Below are 16,539 nucleotides of genomic sequence, written 5' to 3'. Positions count from 1 at the left end.
GAATCCATGGGTGGATGCGTGGGCACACCCATGCTTCATCCATGGCACACCTCCCTCCCACAGAGTAACGCAAGGCAACGATTTCTGATTCACTGATAGAATATTGACGCCAAAAATATCCCTATACACAAATATTGAGTCATAAACATCGATGTCAAAAGTATCGACGTCCTATATTTATAATGGTAAGTATAAAAATATCGTTAAAAAAATTGATGTAAACAATAGCGATGTAAAAAATATATGTTAAATATATTGAATAATAAAATTAACTTTAAAAATATTTGGATGTAATATACATTTTAAGACTATATATATATATATATATATATATATATATATATATATATATATATATATATATATATATATACGTTAAAACAAATAAAAAACGTAAGTTTTATTTATTTTTACATTTTATAAATATATAACAATTTACAAATAAATATATATTTACACATACACCTATGACATAAAATCTAATTGAAAAACAAATTATATTATAAATTAAAACATCCAAATATTTAATAGTCTTTACATTTAAATTTTGCACTCCATTGAGTGCAACAGTAGGGAAAAAGTTGAATAGCGAAGGGGTAAAAATACTATTCCCACACCAGTGAGTGCAACATTAGGGAAAGTGTTGGATAGCAGGTGGGTAAAAATTACTATTCCCACTCCAGTGAGTGCAACAGTAGGGAAAATGTTGGATAGAGGAGGGGTAAATATTACTATTCCCACTCCAGTGAGTGCAACAGTAGTGAAAGTGTTAGATAGCGGAGGGGTAAAACTTAATACTCCCACTCCAGTGAGTGCAACAGTAGGGAAAATGTTGGATAGCTGAGGGGTTAAAATTAATATTCCCATTCCAGTGAGTGCAACAGTAGGGAAAGTGTTGGATAGAAGAGAGGTAAAACTTACTATTCCCACTCTAGTGAGTGTAACAGTAGAGAAAGTGTTGGATAGCAGAGGGGTAAATATTACTATTCCCACTCCAGTGAGTGAAAGAGTAGGGAAAGTGTTGGATAGTGGGAGGGATACAAATTACTATTTCCACTACAGTGAGTGCAAGTAGGAAAAGTGTTAGATAGCAGAGGCGTAAAAATTACTATCCCCAATCCAGTAAGTGCAACAGTAGGGAAAGTGTTGGATAGCAGAGGGAAAAAACATAATATTCCTATTGGAGTCAGTTCAGAATTAAAAACAAAAAACAAACAAAATATCGACTACAACACAAACGATTTAAAAAAATATATATAAAAATATAAAAGATCTACAAAAGATAAAAACATATTATAATGTTAAACAGATCTAACAAATACCTAGAAAGAATTTGTTTTTTAAAGTAAAAATTATTTACATATAACTAATTTTTATCGAATTTTTTTATAATCAATAACATTAATTATTACTTAATTGTAATCTTTTTTATTTCGTAACCTATAACACCACACAATTCACAACAGACATCTACATTGTAAACAAAATGTAGCTCTATAACTAATATAATTAAATATCAATTAAAGAAATATAATTAAAAAACTGAGAAAAATGTATTTACTCCACAAACTTTACCTCTATAAAACCAAAACCCACCCACAAAATAAAAATAAACAATTACCATAAATATATATGAATTGATAAATTCATATAAATGATCAACTAATCAAACATAAATAACTTTCTGACCTCAACCCCAAATAACACCACAACCCACACCTAAAAATCATTACACAATTTCCATAACTAATTTAACATTAATAAATTAATATCAGTTAACAACAACTTAATAATTAATTTAAAAGAGATTATTTCCCATCCTTTACCACTATGAACCCCACAACTCACATCAAAAATGAATTACACAATTGCCATATTTAAATTTGCATTAATTAATTAGCATTAATTACCTAATAATTAATTATAAATTACTTCCCACCCTACTCCCCTATAAACCCCACCACCCGCTCCTAAAATCATAACACAATTAACATAATTAATTACCAATTAAATCATTATTAATAATTAATAAGTATCAAGAAATAATAATAGTAAACTAATTCCCACAATTAACACTATGAAATCTAAATTTAATAACTACTAATAAACAAAAAATAATATTTAAATTACTTCCCACCCTATCCCCTATAAACCCACAACCCACTCGTTAAAAAATGACAAAATTAACATAATTACCAATTAATTAATTATTAATCATTAGCAACAAATTAATCAATAATAAATAATACATTATTTCCCACAATTAACACTATAAAATGGAAATTAAATAAAAAAATATATATTTATACATTTATTATAAATAAATTACTTCCCACCTTATTCCCCTATAAACCCACCACGCACTCCTAAAAAATGACACAATTAACATAATGACCAAGGAATTTATTAATAATTAACTACCAAATAATTGATTAATTATTAATAAATTAATTCCCACAATTTAACACTATAAAATAGAAATGTAATAAATACTAATAAATAATAAAATTATAATGAATTTATTATAATTAAATTACTTCCCACCCTATTCCCCTATAAACCCAAAAACCACTACACAACTCAAAAACGCAAAATGTAATTAACAAAATTAATAACGACTAAAAATTAAACTCACATATCAAAAACCAAAAGCAATACTTATACAAAAAAAGAGTTAACATATTTTTAAAAAACATACTAAAATAAATAACACTAATTAAAACATCAATATTTTAGACAACTACATTTTCCCAAACGATATTAATGACTTGAATATTTTCAAAAATGATTTTTCTTACCTCCAAGTCGATATTCTTGACCACGATATTCTTGCTGTCGATATTTGTGCTTCACGATATTTCCAACTCGATATTTGTGTATATATTAACTTTTAAAACTCGATATTCTGGCTATGCACCACGATTTGTGCTCCTTTGATTTACTCTAGATTTATAAAGCCACTCAGGCCCACGCAAGGAAGCCTTTTGGGGCTTAATAAATCTCATTTAGGCTTTGTGTCGCCCCTGGCATGGCGCAAGGGTGATGGAAAACCTTGATAATTGTGCCCCTCAATGTGTACAACTGGGGCTAGCCAGATGTCCCCTGTCTCAGCGACACATTTACTTTCTCTGATATTTGGTACATCCTACCAGCCAGAGCTAGCCTCATTTCCAAATCATCTCCACAGCATTTTACTCTGTGTACTCCTCTCAGGTATCCTAGCAGCTGAATCTGGACTATTATCACATCCATCTCTACCAAATGCTATTCTCCCTCACCTGCATGTCACATGTTGTAAGAGATGGATTGTCCCCAGTCAGAGTCATTAATTAACAAGGAATTCCCTCCTTCATCTCAATGTTATCTCTTCTAATGATTGCATGTATCTTGCCCTATTAACAACTGCATCTTCTCTTTCTGCAGAATATACGAACGCTGGTGCATGAAATACAACGCTACCAGGGAAATGTACCCGAAGAGCAAAATATATGGGCATGACCAAAATGATTTCATAGTGCCCTCCATACCTCCAGTTATGATCAAGGACTATGTGAGACAAGCAGCAATCTTTGGATACAAATATTCTAATTATGATCCGTCTAGTAAATCTTCAAACAAAAATGTGAAAGAATAGGGCAGTGTAAAACAAGAAGATCCAGGCGCGCATCCCTGGAGGAGGTAGTGGTTGTTTAACAGTGTAAGAGTGACATAGGACAACTCTAACAATAAACAGTGGTTGGTTTGACTGTAAAATGATATTGAATCCAGAGGGTTACAGGGTGAGGACAACACCTACAACTTGAGGAATACCAGTGACTTTTCCACTATTTTCCAATCCACTTCTTTGCTCCTACCATTGGACCCTTCATTCCACCTCCAACAGTCCTGCCAAAAGTAGCACAGGAGACCCCTCTCTTGCAAATCCCTCACATGCCTTGTATCATGACCTCAGACCTCCTACCCTCTTTGTATCTGCACTTGAAGGGAGTTTTTGTCTGCTGATTCTCTGCTAGGAGTGTGATACAAAGATCTACCTCATTACCTGTTCTTACCACAGAATCCCGCTTCTACTCACAATGTAAATGAGTCCCATACCGCTATTCATTACTTTGACAACCCACCCATTATATTTCATGGACATTCTTCTCTCATCAGTTGGAAAATGAGCATCTCTTTCATTACCTCCACTCTCTCCTGAGAGGACTTATTTCGAACCTACAATAGCACTCAGGATGATGCAGGGTTTGGCACTTATTCTTGCCATTGAAACTTACAATCAGAGGCTCACACGATTTCAAGAACTCCTTGGAACAGAGGTTCTCCGGGTGTCGCCATACAGTTGTCCATCTTCAGCGGGTGCTGTGGTGCATCAGAGTATGTGATTCATTGGTCCAGCAGTTGCCAATTCACCCCATCACCACCTTTCAAGATCAGTGTCAGAGGGTCCTCTTTTAATATGTGCAACAACAAATATTGACAACGCATTTTACATTTGTCTCATAAATCATCCTGGTTTACTTAGCCTTACAAGGCACTGCTCAGCACCTCCCTTTGCACATGCTCTTGAAGGCTCATGCTTCTTGTGTAAAATCATATAACATGATTTCAAAACGTATTCACTCAACCTGCACTTTTTGTCTTTTCAGTCAACTAACATTTGTAAAGTTATTGTATTAGTTGTATTATTTTGATTGTTGTTACTGTTGATATGTAATGAACTTTCTTGCTGCAATAAGTTGTTTAATCAATAAATGTCTTTTTCTAATATGAGTGGCTTTCCACCTTTTTATTTTGATTTGGTCTTCCTCCTCTCCAGGCTCCATCACATACCATACTGCATTTCCTAAGTGTTTATTCTATGACTGTGTGACACATGTAGCACCCAATGCCACCCCACTGATTTCCACTGGATAGGTCATTGAGGGAGAGGAAAGGACAGACTGCCTTGTGTCACCACAAAATTTGAGCAGATGTATGGAGGTAAAAGGAGGCAGCTACATAATCAACCTTGAGAACACCTCCTTAAAATTATTCCATGTTAAAAATACCAGTTGCCAATGGCACTTACATGTCTCTCCAGGCTATTCTGTGTTTACAGTTAAAATAGGAACTGTTAATAGCTAAAAGTTGCTCTTAGTTTCCATTTTATTAATTTATTGTAAACATGTATAAACACATGTATCACACTACTCTATTTTCAGTTCCAATATCACACAGTCTCAGACTTCCCATGTCATCTTCTAACCACTGACTGTGATAATCACCATCAAGATGCTAACTTACCCAATCATAACTAAGAGGTATATTGACATGTTTCGGCATGTTGTCCAATTGTCACGAGTCTACATTAAGACAAAGAGGTAAAGCACTGTGAAAATATTTAATATCCATCAGCTGTGAGAGATCACTCATAAACAGAGAATGCACTGTGTAGGTTTATTTCACTTATCAATATGCCTTCCTTTCCATTGCCTCCACTGCATGTAGTACAAACTTCCCAAAAATACAATGTTGTATACAGAGATTGAGTGCCCTTTTCAACTAATCTTCAAAAGCAGACCCTTGCAGTGAGCTGAAGATATGCCTGACCTGTGTCTTTGAATATTGATCACTGTTGTTCGCTTTAACACCAACGTATGCTATTCTGATCTAGAAATAGGTCACTCTGCAGTAAATTATTTAGATTTTTAAACATTTCATAACTTATTTGTACCCACGTTTCCTCAGTAATCGAAATTATTAAAAGTAACATCTTTGCTAAATATAACCTCAGAATGGAAAGGTCTTTGACAATTTATAATTTCAAAAGGAATCTACTGGTGATCTATCTCCTTTAGTTTCTTCACAATGTTAATATCACCTTACAAAGATATCTCACTCAATGGACCATAAATTATGGAGATAGCTAGATTTTTGATTAAGATAGTGAAGGTCACCTGTCACTCAGAGATGCTACTAGTACCCTCTAAGCCTGGGTGAAATATAAATTACGCTGACGGACTTTGCTTAGGTTTGGGAAATACATGTTACACTTATGACGTGAAAATCCCAAAATTGTGCCAAATTGCGTAATTAGGCTGCAAGTTGATAGCACACAAGAACGCGAACAACCAGAATACAGGCATTCACAATACTTGGGTTTTTCACTCTATTGTTTCAGCACAAAATGCATCTTCACATCCAAAATGGAGGCATTTCACCCTAAAGTATAGTGCTAAAAGTCCGACTTACATTTTGCATAATTATGTGAAAATATGTGAAAACAAATTATGCACATTTCACACATCCCTTGTTCTCAATTAACTGTTTTTCCATAACCTGGGGTGTTTTGATAAATGATCGTATTTTACATCAATATAGATTTTAATCTTATTTCAAATGTCTTATATCCTTATCTGAACAAGGAAGCATATCCCAAATGATGTATCTTCTGAATGCCTCCCATTTTTAAGTTGTATCTAAAACATGTATTTAGCAAGAATGGAGGCACTGGTGCACCATATAACACATATATTTAAAAATACATAATGCATAGTTAGTGGAAGAGAGGCTAATTTCCCACATTTAGTGGAGCTACAAAATAGGAATTGAAATTAGCAAGTTTAATAAAACACAACAAAGATATCTTAAGTCAACATGAAATAGACTCTCTACACCTAAAGGCTTAAGATAGATTTGGTGAGGCAGGACCTTGAGTCCACTAAGATTCATAACTTAAAGGCTGGTATAGTTAAGGATTAAATAAATTTATTGATTTGTAGACTTGACAGACAATGTCAATGAACTCCAAAGCGTTTGGACAACCGATGAGCAAACCCACTTGCTTCAAACATCCATCTATCAAAGTAAAACACAGCCTCAAGGAGAGAAGGTGATACTCTAGAAACATCCATTAAAAAAGGAGCCCCACCCAGCCCTGATTAAATTGTGTCCTGGACAAGAGTTTTCAAATCATCATCTGTAAAGCATTGCTACACAGCAAGGTACACCTGATTTCTGCAGCTTGGTCTATGTTGCAAATGTGCTGTAGCATAGTGTGCTTAACTGAAGGAATGCCCACGTGACTGGGCACAGAGCGCAATCTGTGGAGTAAAACCATTGACCGAGAGCTCCACAAGCAGCAGCTGCACAACAGGGCACAAACCTGGTGAATGAAGTTCATGAAGATCACAAACTCAATCATTTAAGGATCCAATTGGACTCTAAATGGCCCTTCTCCATTTTTCTTGTATACAGTGATAGAATAGGTCAGGTTAATTTGTAGGTTCACTTCCCTTAGCACAAGGGGAGGGCATAGTCCACTGAAAATGCTAGGATATATGGGACAGGGGAGGGTGTTGACAATTGTTGCATTTACAATTTGGAATGTGTATATATATATATTTAGGCAACGTCCCACTTTCCAATATCACTGAAAATTGCAAAAACACAGTTCATTTAAATAGTCTTTATTCAGACATAACAATGGCCATAAAAAAATGAAAATCAAGTAATTTGTACATCATTTATTTTTTAGATTCATATTATATTATTAAAGAGCTTTGCACATTAGATTAAAAAAGATTTAAAACCTCATTAAATATGACATTTGACCAATTATATAAACTTAAAAAAATAACAATAATAATTATATATTTGGCACTCCTAGTGATTAGTGCTCATTAAAACTCTTAGCATTCTCATCAGAGCTAAAATAAGTATACTTATAAAGCATATCTGCTCCTCAGTTTTAAAGTGGATAAAATGTAGTTGAGAACAGAGAAACAAACTGTAGAGGTTTCTAAACATTTAAAACAAATCAATCCCTCTTTGTGTGAAGTGAAGTGCTTATGCTTTAAAAGTGATTGTAAAAAAGCATCTTCTCAAGCTGCTGTATAAAGGATAGCTCGACTCCAGTGGCATGGAGAGCATGGGACCCACGTCTGGGCATACCCGTCCCACTCAGGGTGACAAATGGAAAAACAAAAATTGATGGACAGAATATAGAACGATGTCATGCATTCACACCAGTACAGAGATCTGGGCTTAAATCCATCGTTTCTTTTGCTCACGATGCCATTCCAGTTTGAACCCAGAAATATGCAAATCAGCCTGGACCCTGTGACCAATGGGAACAGTCCAGCTCGAAATGCCAGGCGATGTCATCCCTGGACTGGAAACAAGCATCCTAGGACTGGTTTTGGGGTTTCACCCCTCTTCAGCCAGGATAGCTTGACTCCAGTGGCATGGAAAGCATGGGGCCCACATCTGGGCATACCCGTCACACTCGGGGTGACAAATGCAAAAACAACAATTGATGGACAGAATGAAGAACAATGTTATACATTCACACCAGTACAGAGATCTGGACCTAAATCCATTGTTTTTTTGCTCATCATGCCATTCCAGTTTGAACCCAGCCATATGCAAATCAGCCTTGACCCTGTGCCTAATGGGAACAGTCCAGCCCGAACTTCCAGGCCAGGTACTCCCTGGATTGGAAACAAGCAGCCTAGGACCGGTTTCTGGGTTTCACCCCTCTTCAGCAAGGATAGCTTGACTCCAGTGGCATGGAGAGCACGGGACCCACATCTGGGCATACCCTACGAAATCGGGGTGACAAATGCAAACCCAACAATTGATGGACAGAATGTACAACAATGTCATACATTCACCCCAGTACAAAGATCTGGGCCTAAGTCCAATTTTTTTTTTTTTATCAACATGCCATTCCAGTTTGAACCAAGCCATATGCAAATCAGCCTTGACCCTGTACCCAATGGGAACAGTCCAGCCCGAACTGCCAGGCCAGGTTATCCCTGGACTGGTAACAAGCATCCTAGGACCCGTTTCGGGGTTTCACCCTCTTCAGTCAGGATAGCTTGTCTCCAGTGACATGGAGAGCACGGGACCCACATCTGGTCATACCCGTTCCACTCGGGGTGACAAATGCAAAAACAACAATTGATGGACAGAATGTAGAACAATGTCATACATTCACCCCAGTACAGAGATCTGGGCCTAAATCCATCGCTTTTTGCTCACCATGCCATTCCAGTTTGAACCCAACCATGTGCAAATCAGCCTTGACACTGTGCCCAATGGGAACAGTCCAGCCCGAACTGCCAGGCCAGGTCTTCCCTTGACTGAAAACAAGCATCCTAGGACCGGTTTCAGGGTTTCACCCCTCGTCACCAGGATAGCTTGACTCCAGTGGCATAGAGAGCACGGGACCCACGTCTGGACATACCCGTCCCACTCGGGGTGACAAATGCAAAAACAGCAATTGATGGACAGAATCTAGAACAATGTCATACATTCACCCCAGTACAGAGATCTGGGCCTGAATCCATCGTTTTTTTGCTAACCATGCCATTCCAGTTTGAACCCAGCCATACGCAAATCAGACTTGACCCTGTGCCCAATGGGAACAGTCCAGCCCTACTGCCAGGCCAGGTCCTCCCTGGACTTGAAACAATCCTCCAAGGACTGGTTTCGGGGTTTCACCCCTCTTCAGCCAGCATAGCTTGACTCCAGTGGCATGGAGAGCACTGGACCCATATCTGGGCATACCCGTCCCACTCGGGGTGACAAATGCAAAAACAACAATTGATGAACAGAATGTAGAACAATGTCATACATTCACCCCAGTACAGAGATCTTGGCCTAAATCCATCATTTTTTGCTCACCATGCCATTTCAGTTTGAACCCAGCCGTGTGCAAATCAGCCTTGATAATATGCCCAATGGGAACAGTCCAGCCCGAACTGCCAGGCCAGGTCCTCCCTGGACTGGAAACAAGCATCCTAGGACCGATTTCAGGGTTTCACCCCTCTTCAGCAGGATAGATTGACTCCAGTGGCATGGAGAGCACGAGACCCCCGTTTGGGCATTCCCATCCTACTCGGGGTGACAAAAGCAAAAACAGCATTTGATTGACAGACTGTAGAACAATGTCATACATTCACCCCAGTACAGAGATCTGGGACTAAATACTTTCTATTTTTGCTCACCATGCTTTTCCAGTTTGAACCCAGCCATATGCAAATCAGCCTTGAGCCTGTGCCCAATGGGAACAGTCCAGCCCGAATTTCCAGGCCAGTTCCTCCCTGGACTGGAAACAAGCATCCTAGGACCGGCTTCGCGGTTTCACCCCTCTTCAGCCAGGATAGCTTGACTCCATAAGCATGGAGAGCAACGGACCCACGTATGGGCATACCCGTCCCACTCGGGGTGGCAAATGCAAAAACAACAATTGATGGACAGAATGTAGAACAATGTCATACATTCACCCCAGTACAGAGATCTGGGCCTAAATCCATCGCTTTTTGCTCACCATGCCATTTCAGTTTGAACCCAACCATGTGCAAATCAGCCTTGACACTGTGCCCAATGGGAACAGTCCAGCCCGAACTGCCAGGCCAGGTCTTCCCTTGACTGAAAACAAGCATCCTAGGACCGGTTTCAGGGTTTCACCCCTCGTCACCAGGATAGCTTGACTCCAGTGGCATAGAGAGCACGGGACCCACGTCTGGGCATACCCGTCCCACTCGGGGTGACAAATGCAAAAACAGCAATAGATGGACAGAATCTAGAACAATGTCATACATTCACCCCAGTACAGAGATCTGGGCCTAAATCCATCACTTTTTGCTCACCATGCCATTCCAGTTTGAACCCAGGCATGTACAAATCAGCCTTGACACTGTGCCCAATGGGAACAGTCCAGCCTGAACTTCCAGGCCCTCCCTGGACTGGAAACAAGCATCTTAGGACCGGTTTCGGGTTTTCACCCCTCTTCAGCCAGGATAGCTTGACTCCAGTGGCATGGAGAGAACGGGACCCATGTATGGGCATATCCGTCCCACTAGGGGTGACAAATGCAAAAACAACAATTGATGGACAGAATGTAGAACAATATCATACATTCAACCCAGTACAGAGATCTGCCTAAATCCATCGTGTTTTTGCTCACCGTGCCATTCCAGTTTCAACCCAGCCATACGCATATCAGACTTGACCCTGTGCCCAATGGGAACAGTCCAGCCCTACCGCCAGGCCAGGTCCTCCCTGGACTTGAAACAATCCTCCTAGGACCGGTTTCGGGGTTTCACCCCTCTTCAGCCAGCATAGCTTGACTCCAGTGGCATGGAGAGCACTGGACCCATATCTGGGCATACCCGTCCCACTCAGGGTGACAAATTGAGGAAAATAAAAAATTATGAGGCCTATGTGTCCCCATGTGCCCCCCTAACGCTTATGTGCACATGCATGTAACCTATGCATTTCCCCTCCATGGCCTTCCTATCATGATGCTTATGCTACAACGTGGCCTGCCATCATGCAGTCTCCCATGAGAGAAACGACAAATCTGTATCGAGGCCTACACGTTTTTCATCATGTTTTCCTGCACCACATAAAAACCCGTGTTTTGTGGCTCAGCCAGACCCGAGAAGAGGTTTCAGGCCTCAGCTGCAGCTGTGTATCCTTGGCCTTGCACACTTGGGCCTCAGCCAAAGGGGCCCTGTCAGAGGTGCCGAGACAGTATTGAGCACGGTTATCTGCTTACTCCTACAGAGCCGCATTCCTGCCTGGAGAAGGAGGGATCAACATAACCCATCAGCAAAGGAGAAAGCCTAGCCTTACTGTCTCTGTTTGTGAGATTGCAAAACTCACGTCAGTAAAAAAGCCCATAGCCCCCATGTAAGGCCTCTGCAGTAAATAAAGAAATAGATGCCACATCGGCTCTTGGTGATGGGCAACCTATGTCACAAATCAGTCCCTGCTCCAGACATCAGATATCAGATAAAACAAGATGTGCTGGTCGTCCTGACACCGAAGGCCTCACTCACTGAAGGCCTCACTTCCAGATTTCCCGGTTGCATAGCAACCCTTCCCCGCGTCAGTTACACGTCATACTCGAGTTGAGCACAAGTAAGGCAAAGTTCCAGTACAATTCCAACAGATCACGCAACCCCCTCCAGGTATCCACCCACCTATGACAAATCACCTGCTATCATCAAGTGGACGCCCACATGGACGCCCACCTTCACACCTACTTACACGCCCACATGCTCTTATCTCATTCTCTTTTGCTCTTTTGCTTACGTACATTATGGAGATGTATATATACTGTACTCTGTGAATAATGTTTTGAGAATACTTTTGAGACCCTTCCAGATCCCTTGTGATGATGGTAATATTCTCCCTATGACTCGAGTTATTTGAATAAAGCCCTTTTTTGAACCTGATACCACAGACTCAGCCTCTTGCTTTATGCATGATCTTATTGATATTCTGAAATTCTGAGAGCGTAATATTTTATTTACGACATAATGGCGCCCGAACAGGGACAATTCTCTTTCCCCACACGCCGGAGATGAAGGTACAGTTTTGCCCCCTTCCACAGCTGTGACGGACTTCAAGTACGTACGTCGCGGGTTTTTCCGCAAACTCCCTCAGGCCAACGAAGGAGACGGACTGCGACCAGGCATCCATACGAGGCGGTGAGGAACGCAGATTGTCCTAACCCAGAGCCCACCTGCGAGAGAGCTGTGTCCGAGGTTTCTGGAGATCCACCTAGGATACGCCATTCCCCGCGCAGCGTCAAGTTTCGGAGGCCTTCGACTTCAAGTTCAAGTTCAAGTTCAAGTTCAAGTTCCGCTTCCCGGTGAGTTTTCTCATGGGGGTTGCAATCAAGACGGGTTCTCACTTGTGAGACCTGTATGTTCAAGTGCATGCAGCTAGAGTTATAGGAAATAGAGATCTCAAAGTATTCAAGGTGCACCGATATGACTGTATGAATGTTATTGTCCTAGTCAGGTTCAGTTAGGTTTGAATGTGTCTAGTTTTATGTAAGTTTGTTTTATTATAGTTTTGTTATTACAGCGCTATTGTGATTTTTGTTTTTTGGCTACATTCCAACATGCCGTTATTTTCGAAACTACGTAAAATATGTACCAGAAAAGGTGTACTAGAGGAACCAGTTAACATTCCGCCTAGGGACACACCTGGACATTTCATATACTGTAAGCATGGTTTAGATGCCGTGTTGTTTTTAGAACTATGGGTAGATTACACGAAGGATTTAGAGGCAAAATATAGATGGCCTATCACGGGAACGTGGGATGCGGAAAGCATTATGAAAGTAGAGGAAGAAATATGGAAGAGAAAATCTAGACCTGCTCAGAAGGATGCCATTGAGTTTTGGCGTAAGGAGTCACATAGGAGAACAGAAAAAGAGTTCCACAAAATAGAGAGAAGTAAGGATGAATCTGAAAAAGCCAAAGAAAAGAAATTACGGGAGGAAGGGGAACGAGTAAAAAGAGAGCAGACTGAAAGAGAAATGAATACTGTCGTTGCTGGTATTTACCCCGTCCTTTCAGAGGAACTAGCGAAAGTGACTCCGGTAGAAAGACCCATTAGAGTGCCTCCGCCGGTACCCCGAAAATTAAAAACAGCATCCGATAGGTTTATTGACACCTATCTAGAGGAATCGCCACTAGCCTACGTGGACAGATCTTTCCCTGCACCCCCAACGCCAGAACAGCTCCAGGAGCTCGATGACGGCGGGGAGGGGGGATCCGGGACAGCGTCAGGAGGGGTGTCGACAGTAAAAGTAGACATCCCCAAATGTATATATGATCCAGACCCAGGTAAGGGCAGGATGCTTGTGTTTTCACTACGGCTTAGACAAGCAGTCACAGATCTGGAAAAACTACCAGATATGGACAAACATCTAAAGAAAATGTACACATTCATAAGAACAGGGGAAGTTCCTGAGAGCATAGCAGATGCTATACAAAATAGAAAAGTGGTCATTAAGAATTACATCCTTCGCTTCCTAATCAATTGTCTGATCAGAGAAAAAGACGGAGGAAACGGGGATGTAGACCATCGTTATACTGGTTGGAGTGATCGCATAGATGCTGGTCAGCATGATAAATCAGGACAGACTGACAACATGTTGACCAAAATCCGAAAAGCAATAATAGCGTCACACGAAGCAGGACCGCACGATGAAGCTGCTTTATCATCTGATGATAAAGCAGGGGACCAAGATAAAATACAATACGTGGGCCATGCCCGACGATTCGAGAAACCCAAAGGCCTAAATTACCGTAAACAGGGAACGGCTATAAAAAAGAGATTTTCCCTTGAAAATTTGTTCCAAATCACCGACAAAGCGGTGAATGAATGGTTAGGTAATGAACAGCCCTTAACCCCAACCGAACTTGAATTAGCACGATCAGCCACCCTGTGGGTATCCCAATACGATTTATATAATAATGATGTCGTAGCACAGACGTTTTTGAGCCTTCCACCGAATGAACAGCGCTTAGCTGGCGTTTACATGATCCAACATTTAATAACGTTATATGAAAGTCAGTACTCTGGTCCTGGTATATTGTATAGGTTGCTGGACGACATAATACTAGACAGATGGATGAACTTGGGTACTGAACTGATTAATGTCATCTTGGATCAGCGACACAAATATATAGTATATGTGACTAGATCCCTGCTTCCCGTTCCACCCCAGGTTAAGGGGCAGGCATACGACAAACTGAACCCCCTACGAGAGGTACATCCTGTAAAGGATGCAAACAATGAACTACAACGGGTGTATGTCTACACCCCTCTGTCAAAATTAGAGATACTGGAAATGAAAAAGATGTTGCCCTCCCATGACAAAGACCCGGGGGGTTTTCACAGGGAATTAAAAGACATTCTCCGCTTAGGGGAATATACATATGCGGACGTTCTAAAGTTATTAAAAGTACTATTGCCTGCTGGTATTTACCAGAAACTTAAAGAAAAAGACTGGGAGGTGGGAGAGAGCAAGATTAGCTGGGATGTGTTGCAAACAGAAGAAAATGCAAGAGGCCCGGGGGTTGGTCTGGGTCCCCGAGCTAAAGAATTACCTGAACTCCTTGTACAAGTTTTGCCAAGATTATTAATTACCAAGAAAGAAGACTGGGATGCTATTTCAGCTTGTAAGCAGAAGCCAGACGAGGACACTAGCGATTTTTATTCTAGGTTTGAGAAATGTTTAACGATCAACAGTGGCCTTAAGCCCGGTAGTGATTCATATCCCCATCTTTTTGTGAGCAAATTAGTAGAAAATTCCATACCTGAGGTAAAGTATAGAGTACTGAAGGTTGAGAGTACTTGGCAAGCAAACAGCCCTTCCCAAATGTTACAGATGTTACAGTATCACCAGAACAGAATTAGAGAGGAACATGACTAAGACAAGAGACGCATGAAAGACACAAAGATGAAGATGCTGGCCCAATCGACACCGGCAAACACCACTGCAAGCACGAACAAGAATAGCACGAAACAAAATGGTGGGACTTGTAATTATTGCAAGAAGCCAGGCCACTTTGTAAATGAGTGTGCAGTGCTGAAAAACAATATAGCGATAGGTAAAACAAAGCCTCGTCAATATCCTCCCAAGGACAGTAACACACATCAGACATCAGACACGTTTCCACCGCCGCCACCGTCTATCCATTCACCTGCACCAGCCCGAGCTACAACACAAATGTATGAGCACGCTCAAAACAACTATCCAGAATACCAAGCATATTCATGAAGCTGCCCAGAGAGGGAATTCGACCTGCCCCTCATTCCAGTTCCTGTAGACCAAGCGGGTCCCTATGTACATGCACGGTTACTGGGACAAAATAAAAAGTTTTTGATTGACACTGGGGCTAGTAGAACTACCATTAGTCATTCCGAGGTGCCCGGGGCACCCCTCTCGGGCTCAAAGAGTGTATCCCTGGGATTTTCGGGTAGACCTATTGTTAATGAGGTTTCAGAACCAGTCTCCTTAGGAGTTGGCCCACTGGTACATACTACAGACTTACTACTTACTAAATCATGTCCGGAAAACTTGCTCGGTATAAAAACATTAAAAGAACTAGGAGCAGTAATCTGTTGCTCACCAGAAGGAGTGCGACTGTACTTACGTGATTTCAAAGGACATTTTGTAATGAAAGATATTGACATTAGGCTCCGAGACGTACCACAGCACCTATGGGCACAAGGCCCAACTGATGTAGGTTACATGAACATTACACCACACCAGGTCACCCTAAAGGAAGGTGTAGTGCTACCGCGGATTAGACAATACAAAATACCACCCGAGGCTGAAGTGGGTTTACTAAAAATAATAGATGACCTGATTGCACAAGGGGTGGTGATTGAGACTGGTTCCAATATATGTAATTCACCGGTCCTTCCTATTCTTAAGAGAACTGACCCCAATATACCACCTGTATATAGATTAGTTGTGGACCTGCGAGAGTTAAACAAATGTGTGGTACCACAGTACCCTGTGGTCCCGGACATCTCTTCGATATTGACTGCCATTGATGCGAATGCTACGTTCTTTACAGTGATAGATCTGAAGAACGCATTTTTCAGTATTCCAATACATCCGGACAGCCAATATCTTTTCGGTTTCAGTTTAAAAGGTCGCAGCTTCAGATTCACGAGAGCACCACAGGGCTTCACGGAAAGTCCTAGCATTTATAGTCAGGCATTGAAAAGACA

General features: G+C 40.7%; 1 protein-coding gene across 2 annotated transcripts in view; it reads left to right on the top strand.

Annotated features, from left to right (window-relative positions):
- LOC146808600 (tyrosinase-like) overlaps positions 1–4,763 on the top strand; it is a 33,131-nt gene extending 28,368 nt beyond the window's left edge. For both annotated transcript variants that reach the window (XM_085623620.1, XM_085623619.1), the window contains exon 5: positions 3,424–4,763. In XM_085623620.1, coding sequence (XP_085479746.1) covers positions 3,424–3,634 — 211 coding nt within the window. In that variant the 3' untranslated portion in view covers positions 3,635–4,763. The remainder of the gene's footprint in view (positions 1–3,423) is intronic.
- The last annotated feature ends 11,776 nt before the right edge of the window (positions 4,764–16,539 follow it).

The sequence above is a fragment of the Triturus cristatus genome, chromosome 8 (genome assembly GCF_964204655.1).
Source record: "Triturus cristatus chromosome 8, aTriCri1.1, whole genome shotgun sequence".
Lineage (NCBI taxonomy): Eukaryota > Metazoa > Chordata > Amphibia > Caudata > Salamandridae > Triturus > Triturus cristatus.
Note: the sequence above shows the minus strand (reverse complement) of the source record. Positions and strands in the feature narration are given on the sequence as shown.